This window comes from Podarcis raffonei, chromosome 4, assembly GCF_027172205.1.
Source record: "Podarcis raffonei isolate rPodRaf1 chromosome 4, rPodRaf1.pri, whole genome shotgun sequence".
Taxonomy (NCBI): Eukaryota; Metazoa; Chordata; class Lepidosauria; order Squamata; family Lacertidae; genus Podarcis; species Podarcis raffonei.
In genome coordinates, this window is record NC_070605.1 from 72,314,492 (window position 1) to 72,339,917 (window position 25,426).

Here is a 25,426-nt window from a genome sequence, read left to right on the forward strand (position 1 = left end):
AACAAGAAGAAGGGGCCATATTGGAGTCAGTGTGGCGTAGTAGTTAGTGTGTTGGGCTAACCCTGGAGCACCAGGATTCAAATCTCTGCTCAGCCATGAGTCCCAGAGGGTGACCTTGGGCCAGTCTCTAAGTCAGTCTGCCTCTTAATCTCACTTACCTCACAGAGATGTGGGGATCAGAGGCATACCTAGGCTTCCCTGCACCATTGGAAAGGAGATATATTGAAGTGCATGGACGGATATAAATGTCATAACAACCCCAAAGGTAGAGAAGAGGGGCTTAACTTTCCTCTCCCTGTCAAAAGCTTTCCTGGCTGCTATTTGCCTTGAGGGGAGAGTGAGGTGGTTGCCTCAGCAATATATTATGGGTGTCATGAAAAGGCAGCAAAATGTTAGTTATTTAATGTAGTGTATGGCAGTATTTTTAAGCCACAGATAGGGAGAAATGTGCATGTGTTTTTTTTCCTTCTGTCTCGACTGGTTGGGCTGCATTGACACAACAGTTTATTCCATTTCCCTGACATTGCACATTATATTTTAGCTTCCACATGACATAAAGGCCTTTTCTGGAAATCTAGTGGAATCTTGTGAAAATTTAGCACTCATCTGCATATGAATTGGCAGTGGTGGGGTGTGTGTGTGTGTGGGTGGGTGGGTGGGTGTGTTCTGCAAAATGGAGTGAGGGAGAAATGGTTAAATTCCCCTCCCCAGGGAATAAGGCCCAAATCTGAATTTAGATTCTCCTTCACCTCAATATGGCTGTCTTTAAGCAAAGGAAAGAATGAGGCTCCACCATGAAGCCTGGGCATATCACATACTGCAGCTCCTGAGTCGTAGGCTTCATATAGTAAGGATTTTTGCTATCAGATTTCTCTTACATCTCTGCTTGTCTCCTTCAGGCAATACCTGGCCAGAGTTCTTGTGCTTACTTGAGAAAGGAATGTTAATAACCCACAATATTCAAGTGGTGTGTCTCCATGGGAACTAATTGTTAGAAGATTGCTTCCTGACACTGAGAAAGGGTTGTGGGGCACATATTTCCCCCTCCCAGATAAGAATGATGGAATCTTGGTTTGTGCATGGAAAGAAATAATAGAAAGGGTGGTTGGTTTTGAATCCAGAGAACAACACAAAGGGCACTTCCAGACTGTCACCGTTTGACAATTTCAGGTTTCACAGTTACGTTTAAACTCTCATGCAACAAACGTGTGCCCCCGCTGCTCTGAGAAGTGAGCATAACAACATTTAAAGACAATTACAGTATCTGACAAGGGCAATCTAGCCATTGCAAAATAAATTTATATAGCAAAGGAAGTACTTAAGAACATAGCAATTGAACCTTGGTATGAGAATTGGGGTGCAACAACTGCTCACCCTTTTGATGAAATATTGTAGGGTATGAACTTAAGTATCAAAACAAACAGATAAGGAAAGGCTTCTAAGGCACAATGCAAACACCTGGCCTCACTTTAGATGGGCTGGGCTTGTTTATTCTGAGAATACTTTTTTGAAATATGGCTGAAGACCACACACAAAGGATTCCATTTCAGACTCTCTCTCTCTCTCTTTTACTTTTAATGTGCAGCATATTAATATATTTAAATACTTATTCCATTACAATAGTTCTTCATTTGGCACAATTGTTCACGTGCAGTTTAGGACAGAAAGGAAAACAACAAGAACATAATCCCCCCCCCCCATAAATTCTGCAAATAATAGACAACTGATACACTAACAAAGATGGTCATGAGAAATCATTATGTATTAAAAATAGACAGAAAAGTCAGGGGTAGGGAAAAATCCCACCACCACTTTTAAATACAATATCCCTAAGCCAGAAACCCTTGAGCCCAGCTAGTCGCCTTGCGGATACTAGTAGAGTTTTTAACACTGCACAATGCACAATTCATTTTTTTTATCATACCAGACTGAATCCAGATGGGAATGTGCATTCAGAAACATGTTTATTTGTTCATGTGGATCCACATATCTGATTGAGGGTTATTACTTGTGAGTGAAACCAATGTCTTTCATATCTCACAGATACCAATAGATTGAATTAATGAATTAAAGACTCGCTACCCTGTCCTTCCAGACAATTTACTAAAATCAGAAACCTCAAGAAAGTAACATTATCAACCAAAATAGATCTAAAAAGCAGATTTTACTAAAAAGCAGAAGAAAATAGAATAGCCTTTGCCAAGTACTTAAGAGCATGCCACCAACAGTTAGATCTGGGGAGGTCATTCCATTGCCAGGGCAGCACAACCAAGAAAGCCTCATAGCCAGTTGTTATTCACTGAATATCTGGTGCTGGAAACTCCAAGACCAGGGTCTCTGTTATTGATTCTAATACACAGACAGGTTTATTGGGAATGCAGTTTTGTACATGCTCTGGATCTGATGCTTCATTTACTGACAAGGACATCTGCTGCTTAATAAAATATTACCAAAATACTTTAAAAATGCATTAGACTCATCCAAATAATGAGTAATGTCTGAACTGAGATAAATCACTTCATATTGCCATTACAAATATTTATTGATATTCTGATTGTCAGTGGCAAATAAACCTGCGTATTGCTCAAAGCTACCTCCAGGGTAGCGACCATGTTCCAATTACTCCCTGAGTAAAACAGAAAATATAGTTGAAAGACTTCCCCCCCCCTACATCCCCCACTACAAAGTATGACATTTAGAAACATTTTATGTCATATTAATGAAGAACTCTCATGTAGTTGTGTTCAATTAATTAGTCTCTAGCTTTGAAATATTGGTTAACAGTTTTCACTCAAGGAAAATGCCATATTACTGAAAACCTCAATGGGAGAATTTATACATAAATGTAACATAGTGTGTGAGAGTTTATAGATGATCTTCTGGAGGTCAATATTTCTCAGTTGGTTTCTTGATGGTTTAGACAACTGCCCCACCTAAAATGAAAGATGTCATATCAATTTAAAATAGAGGAATGCATTACCCAAAGTGCAGTGCAATGCAAATACACTAACTAGGGAATAAACCCCGTTGAACACAATGGGACTTGCTTCCAAATAAAGACAAATGCGTAGGATTTTGCTGCATTATAACTATAATTTGGTGAAATCCATGCACAGATCAGAGCCTATATGCTCAAAGGAACCATGAGTTTGTGGAACCACTGGTTTATCAAACTTTTACATGGCAATTGTATCTGCTGTGACTGCACTGGTAATTCTTCCAGTAAACCTGTCAACTGTGCATTCCTAAACACAAGGGATATGCAGTGCTCTTCTTTTCTTTAAAAAAATGTTTAGGGGTACTCTCATTTTCCTACTCATATTGAAATACTGCCCATCTATGCGTACCCCTGTGTCTCCCAGAAAAAAAAGCACCGGGGATATGCAATTGTGAGCTTCCTAATTCACGTCCTTGAACACTTAATAACTTTGTTTCATGTGTGTTTATGATTCCAGCCTTAATGCAGCTTAGAAATCTGGCATGATAGAAGTTGAAACCAGAAAGATTTATTCTAAATGTTAAATAGTATTTCTCAGCTGTAGTATTTCTACTTTTGTAGAAAAGAATGCACTTTCCCCCACTCTCTCGAGTCTCTAGTTCTGCGATGGGTAATGCAGGGGTTATTCTTCCCACCTCTGTTTGCTTGGAGAGTCAGATATCCCCAGTTATTCGGGAAGAGTCCAGAGTTCAATGTTAGAGCACACGCCTTGCATACCTAACATTCTGGGTTTAGGAATGTGACTCTCTGACAGTAGAGGTGGGAAATGCCTTAAAAACAAGTTGACAGAGTAAATAGTAAAAGGCTAAACCAGAGGTGGGCAGAAGGAATCTAGCAGCAAATCTCTGGGTGATTTGAAGTACCGTAGATTGGCAAGAACAAAGAATCTCTAACTCATCTCTTCGGTTTTGAATTTTCATTGCAAGTGGTTTCATCCATTAGAAACATGATTATTTTTTAGTTCATCATAGCAAATATGTAACTCTTACTACAGTTCTTCTTACCTCTCGGTTTAAAACAGTATCTCTTTTTCTTGTAAGCAGTGTAGCCCGCTATCGCCCCACAGGCTAACAGCACAACTGCAATCACAACAGGAGACGAAATCTGAGCTGCCGAACTATCCACTAGAGAGAAGGGGAGGAAACACATATTTCTATTCTGAAATATACGAATATTCTGTTTTAAGTATAGAAACTGAACCAGCACACTATGGTAGTTTCACACATGTATATTTTTAAAATTATAATAATCCGTGTCAGGGTGGTCTAATATTGTTTGTTTACTTTAAGAAAGAGAGATCTGAGTAGAACTGCTCAAAATCACAATAAATGAAGCAATGACTGACTACCAGGCTTTGGGAAGGAGGTGTGAGGATCTGACAGAGTCTTAGAGCCCTCATACCTCCTTCCCAAACCCAGTATCTGCCAGTGAGGGCCGGGGGGCATCAAATGTTACCAAGGGCTACCAGAAAAGGCCATGAGGGCCACATGCAGACCTCCCTGAATTAGAAGGGAAAGCAGCTACACAGGCCACCAACTGGAGCATGCTCTTGATCCATGTTGGGGACATAAATGGTTCCATCCACAGATAACGCCTTCACCTGACTGCTGCTTACTTCAAACCGGAACTCCAGGGGCAAATATATGCCTGAGGCTGGGAAACTGATTTTCAGCAGATGGGGGACCTCCAGCTACTTTTTATTTGAAATGAACATGGCCAGTTTAAGGCTGCTTTTTAAAAGCCCATTTATTGAAAAATGTACTTTGCTCCATAATATACTTCAACATTTTTTTTAAAAAAAACTGTACACTAGCCTTACCAGTGTTGCCACCTTGATTTGAAATGTGCTCGTTGCCCCCTGAAATGAGAGACAGCAACAAAAACATGATTTTGGGGGGAAGAGAAATAGAGAAATGTCAAAACCACACCAAGCTATTTAGCAAGATTTGGTTAAAAATACTCTGCTACAGTTATGCCAGTTATTAGGATGTTAGTTTAACCTTTTGTGCTTTCATTCTGTATCAGCAGTAAGAATACGGATAATACATACTCCTCAGTCAATTACACCTTTTTGTAAACTCTTTGGCAGGACATTAATGTGGACATTAAGATGTTGCTAGGCCCCAACACAGATCAGCCTCAGCCAATAGCTAAGGATGAGTTGAAGTCCAACAATATCTGGAGGACCACAGTTTTCCCATCTCTGGTCTACGAATTTCTAAGAGTGCAGCTAAAATAATGCTGATGATATGTTGCTATGATATGTTGAGAGGAGGACTGTGAACCAGTGTGAAGGACCTGAATCACCGTAGGTTACCTGCTGGTCCTGGAGGTGGAGGTCTCCCATCGTTGAGATCCAAATCATTAAAATCACCTACAAATAATTAAAATTATAGTATTAGTCCTTTTCTCCAAAGTATCCTTCCCAGCTTTTGCCAGGATGAATGCTAATATTTTGCAAACATCTTTCTTGGCTCAAAGGCAGTAACCTGCCTTCAGCCTATATCAACACCAGGGTTTCCCAAACTTAGGTCTCCAAGTGTTTTGGACTACAACTTCCATCATCCCTAGTTAGCAGGAGCAGTGGTCAAGGGTGATGGGAATTGTAGTCCAAAAACAGCTGGAAACCCAAGCTTGGGAAACCCTGATCTAGAGCTAGATATAAGAAATGAGCTATCTTTAACCTCAAAGCATCCAGTTGGTGTCTGTTCAAAAGCTACAATGCCTAGCAGTCAGACAGACAGAAAATTGCTGTTCTAACAACAACAAAAATAGTACAACAATATATTTTCAGAAAGCACATATACTGTAAGATATGTGCTGTTTTTGCAGAATGACTCTGGTCTTCCCCAACCTGATCTATTCCAGATGTTTTGAACTACAACCTCCATCAGTTACCCCTCCAATAGCCTTAAGTGTGTCTCAAGACAGATCTCCTTATCATCACATCAGCCACTTTACTCCTAAACTCAGTCATAATTATCAAAATATATAGGCAACTAATTGCTTGTTAAACAGCCTTTTGGATTTACCACAAATTATGCTTACCAGAATTAATATGGCTTCCTGGCTGTGGACGTGGACGTGGGTATGGCTGAGGGTTCGGAGGGGGACCATCTAGAAATGACAGGTACAGTTTGAAGAAATGAAAAATCAAAACAAGGCACAGAATTCTTGCTTGCTTGCTTGAGCCTTTGCTGGGCTTTCGTTCTAGAAATGCCTTGTAGGTTTCCATCTTGAAAGGTTGAGCCTAACATGCCCTAACTGGTTTTACAGGGTTTCCTTTTTCTTTTTTAAAGTTTAGTTTAGTTTAGTTAAAATCAGTCCTGATGATTACGGTATTCCTTTTTTAAAAGTTTACATAAATATCTGTGTTATGTTACAAAAACACCATATTGGACCATTGTGCTAAGGAAAAAATAGCCAATTTACTTGTGTTTTGTTGATGCTTCTGTGTCGGTAGTGAGAGCACAGATGTGGTAATCACAAAAAGCTCATGCACCCATTATTCTTTCTAAACGGTATGGATGAAAAATGCAGAACACACTAAGAAGCAAGAGTCTCAAACTTTTTCAATAGGGGATGCAACATGTGAGTCTTATGATGCAATGCATATTTAAGGCTGTAATCCTATGCACCTTGCCTGAGAATAAGGACTATTGAGCATAGTATGATTCCCAAGTAAACATTCCTAGGATTATAATATCTTGCTTGTATGGTGGTGCAAGGCCTACATACCTTCATAAATTAACTACTCCATTTTTCTGTATTGCATCCTAAATATACCTGAAACTAGACTGAAGGTGTTAACTTGTCAATTTTAATGTTGACCCTGATTTCGCCATCACAATGAGTTCATAAATTCATAGAATGCACATGCGAAAGGGCTAAAGTCTGATTCATAATCCTGTTAATCCAGATTACATGGATTTAAATGAGTAATGCAGAATGTGTTTAGATGAATTTAAGTTAAATTAGCATTATGAGTTTAAACCCAACTAATCAGAGTTCATTGATTTGTGGATTTGGCTGAAAAAAATATGAAAAGATTACTGCAAAATGTAGGAGATGGACAAATACTTACCACCAGCACCTAGGGCATCTCCTAAGTGAAAGTCGGGATCTAAAAGAAATAAAAATATATTACAAATGGATGAGCATTATCAATGTAGATAAAATACCAGTTTTCAACAATGAATGAAAGCATTAAAATAGAAAGCAAATATGAACAGTTATAACAGCCATCCCATGTCTACACCCAAACATTTCATCCCATCGTTTATAATCCATTTTTTAACCTAAAATTGGATAGGGATTCTGCAGCCCTTCAGATATTATTGAACTTCAACTCCCATCAGCCACAGCCATCAATGGTCAGTGATGATGGGAATTGTCCTACAACATAAGGAATGCCACAGGTCCCCATTCCTTAGGCTAAAGTTTTTTCTCTCTCTCTCTCTCTCTATATATATATATAGACACACACATACACACGACACACACACACACACACACACAACTACAACAGTTCACAGTGTATTTCAGGGCTGATCTGATCCAGTCAGTCATGTTAAAAGAACATTTCCAAAAAAAATCTCATAATAACAGGGGAAACTTAGGATAAAACTTAGAAAAATACTAATCTAACGGATTTCCAAAACATTTATGCTTATATAACTCTAATTATCAGAAATAAACACTCATTTTTTTTTAGATTTTAAAAGTGAAAATAATTCTTACCATTGTTTCCGTTGCCACCTCCGTGTGGTCTAAGGTCAGGATACAGCTTAGGTCTGGAGTTGCCATCTATTAAACATTTCAAGAAGTGTATCCATGAAGAAAAACAAAATGGAAATCAGAATTAATGCTCCTTTTAAAAATCTGTATCCAGTCTTAACTATTAAATTTTAAATCTGCCTCATTAACAATGTAAATAATTCATTTCATTATTCCCTTGGCCACCTGAATGTGGTTCATATATTTTTATTTCCTTAGCAAGAGCATTGTTTTGACTTCCTTAATTTAAGGCAAGGGTCACTAGCCTTTATAGCCCATGAAACACATTTGAAATTTTGGGAAAGTGCCTGATCACCAGACACAAAATGTCTACCACATCTAAAAGAGCATAAAAAGATGGAGTATAATTATAGCAACTCACCCACTGAAGGCTTTTTGGTAGCTGGAGGAGGCTTTGGGGTACCTAACACAATTAAAATTAAAGTTAGTGTATCATACAGCTTATCAAAAGCAGGGGCAACTTGATACTACGTTTCTCAATCCAAGTGAGACGATTAAGGTTGAAATTCTATACTCATTTGGCTGCAGGGCAGCATTTTCTTCTTTCACCTCAGGTGGCAAAATGGGACACTCCACTCCTGACCTGTATATACATTGCATTGTGAAATATGATTGGCCTTTTCTTTTAAAGCAGGGGTTGGGAAGTCCAGACTTGAGGGCCAAATGTAGCCACCTAAGCCCCTCAGGGACTCTTCCCTGTTCCATGCCATCCTTATGCACTCTCACCTGACTGAAAGGTGTCCTTCTTGAACTGCAATACAGTGGTACCTTGGGTTAAGAACTTAATTCATTCTGGAGGTCCGTTCTTAACCTGAAATTGTTCTTAACCTGAGATACTACTTTAGCTAATGGGGCCTCCTGCTGCCACTGCATCACCACCACACGATTTCTGTTCTCATCCTGAAGCAAAGCTCTTAACCCAAGGTACTATTTCTGGGTTAGCAGAGTCTGTAACCTATAGCGTCTGTAACCTGAAGCGTCTGTAATCCGAGGTACCACTGTAATGCCTCTTGCTTGCTGGGATGGAAGATGGAGGAGGTGTGTGTGTGTGTGTGTGTGTGTGTGTGTGTGTGTGTGTTAGAAACTTCTGACTTTTACATGGCTGAAATGTAGCCTGCCATGTAAGATTATCTTAAGTATTACGTTTGCCCAATTTTGCCCCAGGCCCCTTCTGCCACAGCGCCCAGGTGGTTCCCCATGCAGGAATGTGGTCCCTGGACTGAAGATGATGTTCCCACCCTTGCTTTAAAGTAGAAGGAACTCCCAATGGCCCCTCTAGATTTATATTTTTTCATCTCCCTTCTCCCAGATAGCAAGTAGCTGCTGCTGGATACCCTTGATCTAATCAAAAAGAATCGCACTTCATGGCTGGTAAAATTATGTTTAAAATGAAGAATTATTGGGCCAATATCCAACTGCATCTTCTGTAAATCCTCCTCCAAACTCTATTCCTGGGTAAAGAAGGTGCCATCCAGAACCCCAAACTCATTATTTGAGTTTCCCTGTGCTAAAAAAAGTTTGCTATTTAGATAGAAAGACGAGTTTCTAAAAAACAACAACCCCAAAAACAACAACAACAACATGTACACACAATGACATCTGTTGAAGGATTCTGGGAGGATTATGCATATGTGGTTCTCTGCATAGGTTGTTGGGTGGGAAGGAATAGCAAGGACAAATAGTTTAGGAAAAGTTAGGATATGCATAATTTACATACATGCTCCTTTGAATCCTAGATTTGGGTTTCGCTTTTGGTTGTGACCAGAAGAGGGAGATCTCCACCAAATCATATTAAACATGTTCTGCCTCTTTTTAAAATTTCTTTTAAAAATAAAAACAAGAATAAAAATAAAAATGACTAATCTTGAACTGCAGCATTTGTTTACTTCTTTTAGATCCTTTTGTTAATTGTGTGTTTTGTTTCTTCAGAAAATCTACCCAGGATTCCACATTTATTTCTGCACAACGATGTCCAGTTTTGCCATTGACTTAAGCTGAAAGAGGAGTCACTTCACTTTGATGTTTAGATAAATTAAAAAAAATTAAAAAAATTTTTTGCCAGGAACCTTACCTTTGTCAAGAGCATCTGCTAATTCAAAGTCATCATTGCCTATCAAAAGAACACAATAATTTAGAAAGACATTGTAACAGAATGCAACACTTCAGTCTGCCTTGTCTCCCCAGAATATGTGCCAAGGATTCTGACCTGCTATAACAGCATGATGGCAGACATGTAGCCTGAGCTTTATATAAAATTTGAAAATTGTGGTTGCTCTGAGTTAAACTAATCTGGAAGGAACCCAAAATGAACTTTCCCCTCCCCAACTTGATATTAGTAAAATTTATTTTCTATTCTGTTCCTAATGATTCCCATCACGGAATGTGTCTTCTTCCACAGCTGTTGCACTCAGGTCCCCTGGAAGATGGCATGACTGATGCAGTTGGCCCACTTGATTCAAAACAGGAACTCTCAGAAATGAAACATAGTGATCTCATTTATAGATTCACACTAGCTTAATTCATCAGAATGAACATGAAACATGTGATGTAGCCTCTAGAGTCTAGAAAACAGTTTGGCTGCAACTCCAAAAAGCTTGTTTACAAATTCTCAAAGTAAGCTTAATGGAAGTGTTTGAAAACAAGTATTTTGGTTTGCAGGTATTGTTTCCCTCCCAAAACAAAAAGGATGTTTTCAATGGTGCCATGATGCCAATGTGCCATCAAGATTTCTTCCTGAAGTCTTGAATTCTCTCCTCCTGTTGCATGGTGGAAAACCTCTTGAAACTAAAGGGACTTTCATAAACTGTGAATATTGGATAGTAGAAGATTATACCTGGCATCTTAAGATATGCTTAAGATATCCAATCAGGTATATTATAACTGTTTGCTCAGCGCAGAGTTCAACTATGGAACTCACTCTCAGGGGAGGCAGTAATTCTGGTTTTGTCCCCATTCTCCTCTCTGCTGAACCCTACAACAGCAACACTGATACTAAGATGGAGGAAGGAAATAGTGCCACCCACTGAACTGGTTGTAGACAAGTGATGGTTGCCTGAAGGCAAACTGCAATTGTTCTACTAGACTGAAATTGTGAGGTTGTGTTCTGTTGGTGAAGCAGGCAAGCAAACAAGCAGGGATTTGAGGAGTTTCTGGGCCAGGATGGTGAAAACTGGGGGTGCCATACAAATTAGAAAGAACCGTTTAAACTTGGGCCCAAAGCAGAACTGACAAGTGCAATAGAAATGATTAATAATAATATGGATGCGGTGACATTGTTTCATTAAGACCTCTTCCTGTCTGTGCTCTAGTTAATCTGTAGTCTTTCCATCACTCTGCAAGTTAAGCAAATGAGGCATTAGGAAAGACAAAGCACTGTAGCACATAGGAAATGTGAAACGGTGAAATAATTCCACTTTAAGTGCCAATAGAACTGCAGCAGTATAAAATCTGATTGATGTATTCACATAACATTGGGGGGGGGGAAGCAGAATCAAAATTGCTTTTAGCATAGCTACAGTTGCTGTGCAGATCAGGAGACAGCTACTAAAAAACAAAAACAAAAACAAAAACTGCTACACTGAAAAACTTTACATTGTTTCTGATCAGAGTTGTGATGGCACTATTTCCTAGCTTTGCTTTTTTTTGCAAAGGGGTGGGATTCTCTAGAGCCTATGCATTTATAATTCTGGATTGAATCTGAGGCTGAGTACATGCCACATATTTAAAGTGCATCTTCCACCCTACAAAGAATCTTGAAAACTGTCATTTGCTTAAGGTGCTGGGAACCGTGGCTCTGTGAGAAGAAAACTACAGTCCCCAGAATTATCGGATGGGGGTACTTTCAATGTATTGTGTGTACGTAGTCTTACATTCATTTTGGATCTGGAAAAATCAACAAGAAGTGACGTTTCTCATCCATTCTTACTTAATAACAATGTCTTATGAATTGGGAAGAAGCCCAGTTCAGTGACAAATTCATCCCTCCACACGACATTTTTTTTATACTGTGAGTAGATCACAGTCTCTTGGGAGTTGGACAGCCCTGCCATATATAAACAAATTTTAGATTTTAGTTGCTCTTCAGTGCCCAGCAAATGCCTGCTGTTGAGGGGGAAATGTTGATGTATCAATGTGCTAAAAGCCACACAGTGTTGTGAATAAATGTTCCGATATATTTTGTGCATGTGTGGTGAAATCACAGGGCCACAGGGTAAGAAATGGCACCTTGAGTTAAGTCAGAAAGTAGTGAACCACACTATGCATCGGGTATGTGTCAGAACCACAGTGCTTCAATAACAATCAGCCATAATAACCAACAACCATGCCAGCTCCTTAACTGTTCCTCTGAATCTGCCTCTAGAAAATTTAATGTTAGGACAGTCTAATAAACTGATCTGGATGATGAAGTAGTAAGATGTTATTGGATGCCCAAGACCCATCAGTTTTGATCAGCATGGCCAGTGATCAGTGGTGATGGGAGTTGTAGTTCAATACAGTGGCGTGCAGTGAAATTTTTCATAGGAGAACAGTTAGGGCCAGAGGCACTAGCTTGCAAGGGCAACCAATGCTCACCTTGGACATTGCAACATCCTGACACCGTGTGCATGAGCATTGTGCCCCCCTCACCTAGACTAAGCAGAAGCTTCACGAGCTTTGAGAAGGAGACACCAGAGGAACATTTAGGGGATTAGCCTAGTTCCCCTACAGTGGCGTAGCGTGGGGGGTACAGGGGGGGCCGGCCACACTGGCCGCAACCCGGGCGGGTTAGGGTTAGGGGGAGCAAATCCACGGGTTAGGGGGCGCAAATTACTTGCCTTGCCCCGGGTGCTGACAACCCACGCTACGCCACTGTTCCCCTAGTCCACTGACGGCACACCACTGGTCCAATAACTTCTGGAGGACCACAGGATTCCCATACCCACCCTAGAGCATCCTTAGATTCCACTGACAAGCCATGAAACGCCTGAGGTCTGGGATCATTCAGTAAATCCCAGTGTGGTGATGCAAGGACAGATTACACTAGAAGCTGCAGGTGATATCATCAATGTAAAAGGCCATAGGTCAGTAGTAGGCCATTTGCTTTGCATGCAAAGAAGGTCTCAGGCTCAATCCCATACCTGAATGGCATCTCCAGGTAGGGCTGAGAATGACCAGCATGTGAACCCTAGAGAGCTGCTGTCAGTGTAGACCATACTGAGCTGGATAGACCAATGGGTAGACCTAATTCAAATGCTTGGAGTCGTGGATTGGTAAAAATAGTCCTTTCCCGATAACAACAGACAATCTCACCAAAAACATCTCCTCTGTGGAACATCTGTACATACCCAAACAGCAGAGCGCCAGTTTCTTTTTATTGCACTGCTTTGTTCCAACAAATCTGTGTTGAACAGCGGATGAGTATTTTGAAAAGCCAGCAATATATTCTGTCTAAAGGGAAACTCATACCCTCCAACAGTTCACCAATTACAATAGGAACGTCCCATTCCATAATGATAACTTTACTATTTATATGCCACACATCTTACTGGGTTGCCCCAGCCACTCTGAGCAGCTTCCAACATATATATTAAAAAAAATTTAAACTTTTTTTTAAAAAATTCCCTTCAGATGACTTGAAGATTGGATAACTCCACATCCTCCAACATTTCTCCAATGAAAATAGAGACATCCTTAGGAAAAGTTGGACTTTCCGGGATCAAATCAGAAACCAGGACAGTTTATTTAAATCAGGGATGTCCCTGGAAAATTAGGACAATTGGAGGGCCTGGAAACTATCCTGAAAATCTGGCAACATGAGTAGGGTTGCTTTCTAATGACAAAAAATGGAACATGGGCAGCTTCAGTGACTGAAAAATGGGTAATTATTCTCCTCTCCAGTGATTTTTGCTCTGGAGTATCCGTATTTTAAAACTGGAGGAAATAGGATGTGATAAGTGACTTCCTGGATGACACAAGCACCTCATTACTCAGTTCCCTCTAGACACTGTTATCGAGGCAATTTGCATGGCAATCTCAATAGGTACCTCATTACTGGCTTTTGAGCGGTTCTGCAGTTGGAGTGCAGGAAAATGCAACTTTGTGAGGAAAATGGCTATGTTGACACAGAAGATAGAGGCATGCAGGGCACTCAAAGAAGAATCACACAAATACATTCATGGTTTGGGGGAGCAAAGTCTATTATTAGGGCATCAATGATTTAATTCATGCTATATTGAATTTTAATATACTGTGATTAACAGCCAGAGGAGATAATGAAGCAGAAGGGAAAAAACAGAGAGCAACCACAGTCTCTCAGTATCCTTGCTGCAGTATGAAATTGTATCCTTTGTCTTATCTAAGAGTGAGAATTGCAAGGGAATATAGAAATAAATTCTGGGGAAACAGGTGGCCCTTTATGCAATATTGTCAATAAAATAATTACCTCCCACAAAAGCAAATTCAGGTAGGTTTTGAGTTTTTATAAAAGAAATGTTGTAATTTTCTGCTAAGTTCTATTTACTTGTGGAATATTATGATCTGAAGGTTTTTAAAAATAAAAAACAGTTTTGTTGATCATTGTTAATAATGGATATATATATATATATATGAATAGCATCCTTTATAGCACCACCAAAGTCTGCTTTGTTCATTTTGTTCAGGAGAGTCACTACAAAGAAGCAATGATAGATGATGATAGATAGATGATGATAGATAGATGATAGATAGATAGATAGATGATAGATAGATAAGAAAAATGATATTGCAATGGGGGAATGGTGCAATCCTGCATTATTTCTCTTTCTTTCATAGCTTTATCTGTGGGCAAGTGCACACAAAAATGTCACACTTTAAAAACAGCTTCAAGCTGCACAGGTAGCAGGATCTGTGACATCACAGGTATTATCAACAGTCAAAGAACAACCAACTGCATTTCTGTTACTGAAACGTAGAATGGCAGGCCTTTGACCCTTCCTGTTTTGCGGTCTCTCCCCCACTTTAGCTCCTCATTATTTGCTTAGAAGTTACAGAAGCACAGCCTTGAAAGGGACTATGTTGTTGTTGTTTAGTCGTTTAGTCGTGTCCGACTCTTCGTGACCCCATGGACCAGAGCACGCCAGGCACCTCTGTCCTCCACTACCTCCCGCAGTTTGGTCAGACTCATGTTTGTGGCTTCGAGAACACTATCCAACCATCTCATCCTCTGTCGCCCCCTTCTCCTTGTGCCCTCCATCTTTCCCAGCATCAGTGTCTTCTCCAGGGAGTCTTCTCTTCTCATGAGGTGGCCAAAGTACTGGAGCCTCAGCTTCACGATCTGTCCTTCCAGTGAGCACTCAGGGCTGATTTCATTAAGAATGGATGCGTTTGATCTTCTTGCAGTCCATGGGACTCTCAAGATCACGGAAATCCTAAAGCAGACTATGGAGTCTGACATAGGAGCAATATACATTATTATTATTAGTCGTCGTCATCGTATAATACCACCCCTCATCCAAAGATCTCAGGGCAGTTCACAACATAAAAATACAACTGTTGAATTGAATATGTCCTATAAAATACACCATTCAATATTCAGTTTTCAAATGCAGCCTGAATATTGAATGGGCCTCATCAAATCCAACCTCGTATTCATGCAGGAACCTTGTAACATATCCAATCATGGAAATGGTTTCAGCTGGGTGCGTTTTCCTAAATTGAGCATGTACTACGGACAGGGAAAACAGGTTGATCAGCAGCACTGTCAACAGCCACTTAAGACAGTGGCTCATAAGACAAGGGAAGAGAAGACAATGATAAAGAAGAGTGAAAGAGGTGGCTTATGATTCAGAGGCCATGACTAATTTCCAAGAGGATAGCAGGCACAGACTCATGAACATGTCCCTTCCTCACCAGCAAGTTGTCAACATGACTCATCATCTTGAAGCCATGAGGTGAGATTGGCATTCATGATGATGTTTAAATGACACTTAAAGATTGGGACTTTGAGAGAAAGGTGTGGAACATGTGACTGCAGTCCTCATGTCAGCTTTTTAGTGCCCTAGATGTGTATTTGATACTGTGCTTGAAGCAGAGTCTAGTTTGGACCAAGGATAATGGATATCCAGATGTAGATAGATAATGAAATAATGTAGATTGATAATGAAATAGTTTCCAAAGCAATCAGGATACAGCAAACAGGGCTATCAGGTATATGTGAACCTGAAACAGAGGATTGACAGGACTTCACTGTGGAGCATGAACTATTTGGAAATAATCTAGTCCTATGTTTGGCCTTGGGGGCCTGACATTTTAGGGAACGGTGGGCACTCAAGTCAAGTGCAAATCAGTAGTATCAAAAAGAAGTATTGGTAATGAGGTTTCACTACAAATAGTCCCTCAAGAGGAGATCACGGAAATCCTAAAGCAGACTATGGAGTCTGACATAGGAGCAATATACATTATTATTATTAGTCGTCGTCATCGTATAATACCACCCTTCATCCAAAGATCTCAGGGCAGTTCACAACATAAAAATACAACTGTTGAATTGAATATGTCCTATAAAATACACCATTCAATATTCAGGCTGCATTTGAAAACTGAAGTCTTACAAAGTGTCATGAACAGGCAACTCCCCGTCTAATTTTTTTGTAGAACAAGAAAGTCCACATACCAAACTTAATGAGACAGTGTGGATTATCATTTTTCACCTACTCGGATGAACTTTCTTCTTCTCTGGAAGACTGTCATCCTTTCAGTCATTCATTAGTTATGTGATAAATTGAAAAGCTTGTCCAGCACACCAGTTTTCAGGCAATTATCATTCATTTCAGAAAAATTGGACTAACTTTTGTAAATTAGGACTGTTAGCATTAATGAATTAAGTTTTAAAATGCATGAGTCAGAAAAACAGCTTGTTCAATAATGCTCAAGACGAAACACTAGATCAGGAGTTTCCAAGCCACATAATAGAGCTGTATGGATAATGCACCTATATTAATACAAATATCACTTTTTTTGGCAAGAGCTTGCATTCCTCTCTCTTCTCATTCTGGTAAAGAGTTTCACTTGCAATTCAGAGTTTGCAAAGAGCATCTGTTCATTGCAGGCCTTGGGTTGTTTCTGCTTCCATAGTTTGTAATAGCAAAGCCATGCCTAGGCCTATAATCTTGCTAGATTTTGCCTCCTGCCTCTGCCCTCTCCCTCCACTGCATGCAAAAATAAAAATGCAAACTCATGAGATTACCTACAGATGATTGGTACTGTTGGAACTCTGAACTCATTACATTATGTATTTAAAAAGCTTGTTGGTGCTTTTAAAAAAAAAAGAAAAATGAAAATATAGCAGTACTGATTCTAATGCTAATAAGCAGCTTCCAGGTTGCAGTAAAAGGGCTTGACATTGTAAAAAAATGCAAAATGAATATGACCAAGTTGTACAATCCTCTTTTGTAAGCTTTCTTTTTACCCAAATGTAAAGCTCTAATAATTACAGCTGAATACACTTCCGTTAAGTAGACTTTCTAACAGAAAGAGGTGGCCACCTCAGGAAGCTGAATTTGGGTATAATGGAAAGGCAGCAAAGGGTTCTCTCCCCACCCCGCTGCCTTAATGTATCATTTTTATCTGTTATTGCTTGTGGGATTTTCTGCCTCAGGTGCCAAAATAATGTGACCAGCCTTGGGTAAGGTTCACCATGACTAGAGATAAGACATTTTGCTGCCTGAGGCAGAGCAACAAATTCTTCCTTAAGTTGCATTTAAAGCACATTCTCCCCACCCCCAGCAAAAGTCATGGGAACTCTAGTTTATTCCGCACAGGGCTGTAAGTCCCAACCATTTAGCAAACTACAATTCCCAGGATTCTTTTGGAGGAGGGCATTTTATTTAAATTGGCTTTAAATGTATGGTGTGTATACAGCCTCAGTGAAACAAGGTTCTGGACTTACTCCCAAATATGTGTTGATGGGAGTTCATCTTAAATTAAGATTACCATACAACCAGAATTTCTGGAATACTGCAGCTGCAAGCAGTGTCCGGGTGGAAATCAGGAAAACGCTCAGCTACTTTTCTGTCCGGGTTTTAACTTTTTGAAATATGGCAACCCCAGCTTAAGTAAGACCAAATATTGTGTTTGCCTATGTGCTTCATGATAATGCTCTGAGCCAATGAAAAAGTTAACACCACATGATACAAAGAACCGCAGTTGGTTGATGTTTACATCTTAGAGCAATATAGCTAGAAAATGGCTCCTTTGTTGGAAATGAACTGCAAAATAATAAAAATATTTTTTGTTGTTGTTTATAATCCAAAGAAATTATCGGGCCACATCACTTATGTATATCTCTTACAGAACTGAACTCTCTCATTATTATTAATAAAAAAAATTTTTCCTTCCAGTAGCACCTTAAAGACCAACTAAGTTAGTTCTTGGTATGAGCTTTCGTGTGCATGCACACGAAATCTGTGTATCTGTTTTTTTTTTTTTAAATATTTTTATTAAACAATTTTTATATTCATACAAACAAAACATACATAAACAAACAGAAGACAAAAAAGAAAACAAAACAAGAAACAAGTACCCTTTCATGTCCTAATTTCTTAAACCTTTCTTCTTCGACTTCCTCGTGCCTCCCGTTTCTGTATTCCAAATTCTAATCAATTGTTCAGCAAATCTTCCCTTATTTTGCTATAAATTTAAGCTAATCATCCTTATTCTCCTTGTCTTAACCATTACTAATAGTAACCATTTACTTTAGTCCAACATCATTCTAGCTGTCATTAATTTTGTAATATTTCTTTAAATAGCCCTTAAACTTTTTCCATTCTTCTTCCGCCGTTTCTTTTCCCTGGTTTCGGATTCTGCTCGTCATTTCTGCCAAGCCCATGTAGTCCATCACCTTCATCTGCCATTCTTCCAGTGTGGGTAGATCCTGTGTCTTCCAGTACTTTGCAATAAGTATTCTAGCTGCTGTTGTAGCGTACATAAAGAAAGTTATATCTGTCTTTAGCACCCCCTGGCCGACAATACCCAAGAGAAAGGCCTCTGGTTTCTTGGGGAAAGTATATTTAAATACCTTTTTCAGTTCATTATAGATCATTTCCCAGAATGCCTTAATCTTCGGGCACGTCCACCAGAGGTGAAAGAATGTACCTTCCTTTTCCTTACATTTCCAACATTTATTGTCAGGCAAATGGTAAATCTTTGCAAGCTTGACTGGGGTTATGTACCACCTATAGATCATTTTCATAATATTCTCTCTTAAGGCATTACATGCCGTAAATTTCATCCCGGTGGTCCACAACTTTTCCCAGTCAGCGAACAAAATATTATGACCAATGTCCTGAGCCCATTTAATCATAGTTGATTTAACCGTTTCATCTTGTGTATTCCATTTCAGCAGCAAGTTGTACATTTTTGACAAATTCTTAGTACTGGATTCTAACAGTTCAGTCTCTAATTTTGATTTTTCCACCTGAAAGCCAATTTTACTGTCCAATTTGAACACTTCATTTATTTGATGATAATGCAACCAATCTCTCACCTTCCCTTTTAATTTTTCAAAACTCTGCAATCTCAATTTGTCCCCTTCCTTTTCCAGAATTTCCCAATATCTTGGCCATTTCGACTCCATATTTAACTTTTTAACTGCCTTAGCTTCCATTGGCGACAACCACCTTGGAGTTTTATTTTCCAGCAAATCTTTATATCTGACCCAGACATTTAATAGTGCTTTTCTGACAATATGGTTTTTAAAACTTTTGTGCGCTTTAACCTTGTCATACCACAGATATGCATGCCACCCAAAAATATTGTTAAAACCTTCCAAATCCAAAATGTCTGTGTTTTCAAGAAGCAGCCAATCTTTTAGCCAGCAGAAAGCTGCCGCTTCATAGTACAATTTAAAGTCTGGCAGGGCAAACCCCCCTCTTTCCTTTGAATCCGTTAATATCTTAAATTTTATTCTGGGCTTCTTGCCCTGCCAGACAAATTTAGATATATCTTTCTGCCACTTCTTGAAACAGTCCATTTTATCCATTATTTGTAATGCTTGAAACAAAAACAACATTCTTGGCAATACATTCATTTTTATAACTGCAATTCGGCCTAACAAGGAAAGCTTGAAATCTGTGTATCTGAAGTAGTGTGCATGCACACGAAAGCTCATACCAAGAACTAACTTAGTTGGTCTTTAAGGTGCTACTGGAAGGAAAAAATTTTTTTGTTTTGACTATGGCAGACCAACACGGCTACCTATCTGTAACTATTATTATTAATGTTAGATGCCCCTGCTCTAACCAGAGACGGAGCTAGCTGCTCCATCACCTGGAGCGGCACACATCCTGTGCACCCGGGGGTGGGGCCATGGGGGTGGGGTGAGCGTCCCAGGGGGGTGCCGCGGCGAGTGTCCCGGGGGCAAGCCGCCCATGGGGGGTGCAGCGAGCCGCCCATGGTGGGCTGTTTCCTGGGCAGGGGAGGGGAGGGAGCCACGCCTCTTTGCCAGCAGCCTTCCTCCCTTCCCTCTTCCTTTTGATAGCTCAGGGGAGGCTCCCGCCCCAGGAAGCAGCCCAAGAGCGGGGGGCAATGGCGCGTCACCTGCCCACAACTCCCAAGCCCCCCCCCCCGAGCTGTCAAAACGAAGGGGGGAAGGCCGCCGATAAAGTGGTGCATCTCCGCCCCTTCCCCTGACGGCTTGGGGTAGGCTTGGGAGTCGCGGGCGGGTGGCTCACCAAATGTCACCCCCCCTCAGTGATGACACCCAGGGCGGGGCCCCCCACCACCTCCCTTTCCTCCACCCCTGGCTCTAACTATCATAGACATGTGTTTGAAAGTTTATTTTTCCTTATTGGAGAAATACGTACGTACCAGGGGAAATAGAAGCCTTATTAAAATCTGAATCTTCTAACCTGTTTGAATTATCTTATTCAGTCATTTTCCTTTCTAGCCATCCCCAGGATTTTATTTACTTAACAACATTTACAGACTGCTGTTCAAGTGAAGCTTGTTCAGAAGGCAGCTTGCAACAACTTAAAATACTTTTTTAAAAGCTCCTACATAAAAGCTATCGTTAAAACAACAAACATGCAAACTGCATACAAGCAAAAGTAAGAAACTGCCATTACCCTTAAATGCCAAGTGGAATGAAATCATCTTCAGATGTCCACTGAAGGTGACCATAGGGCATCTTTGGGGATATTAATCCACAACTCTGGAACCAATAGAGAAAAAGACCTGCTCCTCGGGGGTGATCTCAACCATCTCACCTTCCTAAAGGAGGGAAGCTGGAGCAGGCTCTTAGCTCACAAGAGCCTGAAGGCCCTGGTGGCTTCCTATGCAATTACTCCCTGATACACCCAGAATGCAGAGGTCTGTAAACAAACTGTTTGCCAATATGGGTGTTTTAGATGTATTTTCACCAGCTTATGAGTGTCAAGAGATGGGGAGCTATGTTCTGTACCAGCTGTTGCTTCAGAACAATTGTCAAGAGCAGCCCAATGGGTTTAAACCAATGTGGAGATCACAGAGGTAGGAATGTGGGCAAATCTCTTCCAGCAGCAGGAGGTAGAGCTGGCAAAGTAATATGTTGCGTACGGGGCACTCTTGTCCACATCTACCATCTGATGGTTGGAAGAGCACCACCACCCACCCCAAAGTTAGAGAGAGAGAGAGAGAATCTGTATCTTTTCATCCTAGGCATAAAATGCAGGAAGGACCACATCATCAACAAATTACGAGCCTATTGGGGCTTAATGCTTCATTGACCACCCCATGCCAGATGTGAAAATAGCCACAAGGGCTTCTTACCTGTGACTGTGAGCAGAAAGCAACCTGCACACAAAAGGGCAGCTGCCAACTTCACCATGGCCTTGCTTGTCTTCCTTTTGTCTGAAGTGGATAAAGGAGTCACAGCTCTACAGTTCCTTTCCTTGTTTCGCTAAGAAGAAAGACCCCCACGCAGATGATGACTGTATCCTCCCATGAACCGCTTGTGGTCTCGCAGGTGTCCTACCGAGAAGCCCACGTCACACGCAGGAGAAAAGGTTTGGAAGGCATCAAAAGCTGATCGCAAAGTATCTCAAACAAACACTTGGCAGCTGCATTATACAACACCCACATCTGCATCCATTCACCTATGAGCAAGAGGCATGTAGATTCAGGAAAAGGGAGGGATCAGCTGTTTGCAGCCAGTCAAAAAGCACAAATTAAGGCTTTCCCCAGCTCACCTCCCTTCCCACAGAGAAGACACTCAGCGTTCGGAAATAATTGTCATATGATTAAGCAGCCAAGCAGGGTGTGGCATAAGTATGCATTATGCTAATCCCCAGCAGAAGGAAAATGTCTGTGAAGTAAGCTCAACCAACTTGTTGTAAAATCACCAGAGAACTGTGGGTCACATCTTTGCTTTGCAGAGAATGAGTGCAAAGCGTCAAGGAGGATCCCCTTGCTGAATTCCCCATCTGTTATTACAATAGTTCAGACAGAGAAAGGATGGAACGAAAGCCCAAACTATACACAGGCTACCTGTAAACAAGCTGTCAAAACATGTCCTGGCCATCTGTAGGTGTTGCACCGCAAGAACTTGAAAAGCTCCCCGATTGAAAGCTTGGTTCACTCAGCTGCTCATGAATCATAAGATTCAACTGGAAAAAAGGGAGCAGAGTTTCTTCACATTTTGACTAGCAGCAGAGCTTGCATGTGACAAAGCACAGAACAAGAAATAACTTGGAATTAACATGCTGCAAAACAGCAACTTAAGTTGCACATTATACAGCCAACCATTTAGTGCCAAGATGCAGGGTGATCATGTAAGATTAGTTTTGAGTAGGCATGAGTAGTTTTGGCAGGCTTATGCTTTCCGATAATGCCGCCCTCTTTAAAAGATCAACAGTGCTGAATATACTGCTGTGGAGAGTCAAGCCATGTTTGTCTTCAGTGCATTTTATGACTATATATATATATACACACACACACACACACACACACACACACACACACACACACATATATATATATATATATATATATATATATATATATATAGACATAAACATATAGACACCCCCACAGTCTTTCCTGCAAGGAAATCAATGCTGAGATACATATTTCTCCCCATTTTATCTTCACAGTAACCCTGCGAGGTAGGCTAGGTGGACAGATAGGACTGGCTTAAGATCATAAAGGTAGCTACAATCCAAGGCCACTAGCCATGTGTGATCACCTGGGACTCGGGCTTGGAACCAGAGGAGACTCAGTCTGCCCCGGATCCTTTGCCTCAGGCATTATCTGAGGCCTGATCCTGAAGAGTCCCAGTCTGCACAGGTTCCCCTGCAACAAACACCAGCTGGGCTGAGTCAGGGGCCTGAGCCTTCATTGCCTTCAGCTGGGCCATCACTTACAGCTGCTCTACTACCAGTTTGGTCAGGGGAGGCTGAGGCGGCCCCTGGGTTTAGTAACCCACCAATGTCTCCCACTGCAGAGACTAAGGTTTGAGAGAAGGAGAGACCTGAGTTCTCGCAGGAGGAGTGCTCGCCTTCTGGCGAAACAGGGAGGTGAGTCACCAGGGGATCAGGACCAGCCGCTACCCTGACAAAAAGGCTGTTGGACCTCGCCCCACGTTGCGGGAGCAACATTGCTGTATGCTAGATCCTGCCTGAGATCCTGTACCTGTCCTTGCCTGGTTTCCTGCCTTGTGTCCTGCCTTGGCCCTGTTGGACTGACTCCCAGTGGAACCTTCGGATTCTGGACAAGTCCTGGACTGCATTTCATGGGTTACCCCCGGGCCCAGCACATCATGATGGCTGCGTACTACTTTCAGGATCAGAGGAAGTATCTGTATACTACTTCAGAACCTGCATTTCTGTACACATTACTTGTCTAGAGATAGGCATTGAAAAATTCAGAGAAGGGTGGATTTCGAGGCTGATTTTGTTTTGGTTCATGTAATGTTTCAGAAAGTGTGAATTAGGGTTAGGGTATCAGCTTTGAATGTGATCTGAATCCATTTTCTTCTCCATCCCTACTCACTACTTTTTCAAACAAATGGCAGAATCCAGAACGCCCATTTATGGCACAGGCACATTTTTGTGCATGGAGTGATGGAGGGGGGAAGGGGGAAAGGGCTGTTCCAGGATCCTCAGCCCTGGGCCTGGTCTCCCAAACTATTATCTTTCTGGGGCTCTTCTACCTGGGACACTCGTGTTGTATTGGTCAACTTGCAGTGGGCAACAGAATGAGAAAGCAGCCAGTCACAGGCAGGTATTGAAGTGTGTGCCTCTCTGATCTACAAATAGAAAATAAACTGATACTTCACAACCCAAGAGGGGACCAGAGTTTAACTAAGATTGGTGTTTATTTTGTAAATAATGAGTATGTGCCTACTTTCCATGACTGACACAGATTGCAGATTTGGAATCAAGTTGGCATACAACCATTACTTTCGATCATAGCATAAACACAGCCCTGCTTATGTTCAGTGACAATTTTTCCTGGCTGGCAACTTGTTGCTGTTTACATCAGAGCAAGGCTTTGAGGTGAATGAAGATAGAGGAGGCAACACTGGCTTTCTTCCTTACTTCATTCATGCTCAAAGGTCAAGGAACAGGCCATGGGTTCTTTAATTACCTTCCTAAGTCACTGCGGTGAGAGCAACAACTGAAACTTTGGCAGAGCTCTCCTGATACAACCCCTCCCTAATGCTCCCTCAAAGACTGGCAAAATGGCACTAACTTCCTCAGATGCTCATGCCCACCTGTGAATCGTAAGTCCAAGGGTGTGAACAGATGGCACATGATGCCACAGACTTGCCGTAGCTATGCTGTTTCTGGATTAGATGCTGTAGACTTGTGAACATTGCCTTGAGCACCCATGGAAGAATTGTAGGGTGTATCAATAAAATAAGGTTATCAGTCCAGGTTGCTAAAGGGGAGAACTATATTCACTATACACCTATGAAAAGGTGTAATAGAGCCCCATCTCTTCACCGTGGCTTTTGAAAGCTATGATGGAGGCTATATTAAGGTCCTCTTGCTTACTCCTAGCTTACTGGCATCCTTCCAAAGCTAGTCCAGATATTCACCTAATTTAAAACTAAACCAGGTCATCATCAGTTATTGTGTGCAGAGGAGGGCAACTAAGATGATCAAGGGTCTGGAAGCCAAGCCTTATGAGGAACGGTTGAAGAAGCTGGGTATTCTTAACCTAGAAAAGAGGAGACTGAGGGGAGATATGATAGCCATATTCAAATATCTAAAGTGTTGTCACATGGAAGATAATGAAGCAAGCTTGCTTTCTCCTGCTCTTGGGGGGGGGGGGTAGGACTCAAACCAATGGCTTCAAGTTACTAGAAAGGAGATTCATACTAAATACCAGGAAGAACTTTCTGACAATAAGAGCTGTTCAACAGTGGAATGGTCTCCCTTGGGAAGTTGTGAACTCTCCTTCTTTGGAGGTTTTTAAGCAGAGTTTGGGTGGCCATCTGCCTTGGATGCTTTAGCTGAGATTCCTGCATTGCAGGGGTTTGGATGAGACGACCCTTGGTGTCCCTTCCAAGTCTACAATTCTATGTTTGTTGACAAGCCACTTATATTTTCTTGGTTTTCAATCCCAAAGCCTCTGCTAAAATCATACAGCCGTTTTGTCTAGACTCCCTTAAAAACATACAGACAAGCAAAAACG

General features: G+C 41.0%; 1 protein-coding gene across 1 annotated transcript; it reads right to left on the minus strand.

Annotated features, from left to right (window-relative positions):
• Nucleotides 1-2,675: 2,675 nt before the first annotated feature.
• XG (Xg glycoprotein (Xg blood group)) lies at nt 2,676-22,408 on the minus strand. Its single transcript, XM_053387297.1, has 10 exons — nt 21,557-22,408; nt 9,867-9,905; nt 8,157-8,198; nt 7,739-7,804; nt 7,083-7,121; nt 6,047-6,115; nt 5,316-5,372; nt 4,818-4,856; nt 4,003-4,122; nt 2,676-2,933 (listed from the first exon to the last, which is right to left on the minus strand). Exons 1-10 carry the CDS (start codon nt 21,612-21,614, stop codon nt 2,917-2,919), a joined length of 546 nt encoding a protein of 181 aa, XP_053243272.1. The 5' UTR covers nt 21,615-22,408; the 3' UTR covers nt 2,676-2,916.
• Between the last annotated feature and the right edge of the window lie 3,018 nt (nt 22,409-25,426).

Excerpts from the sequence above, each read along its gene's own strand:
- XG (XM_053387297.1), bottom strand. The coding sequence starts at position 21,614 with ATGGTGAAGTTGGCAGCTGCCCTTTTGTGTGCAGGTTGCTTTCTGCTC. Across the intron at positions 7,805-8,156 it reads TACCAAAAAGCCTTCAGTGG|ATGGCAACTCCAGACCTAAG; the intron begins GTGAGTTGCTAT and ends AATGTTTAATAG. Across the intron at positions 7,122-7,738 it reads AGGTGGCAACGGAAACAATG|ATCCCGACTTTCACTTAGGA; the intron begins GTAAGAATTATT and ends TATTTCTTTTAG.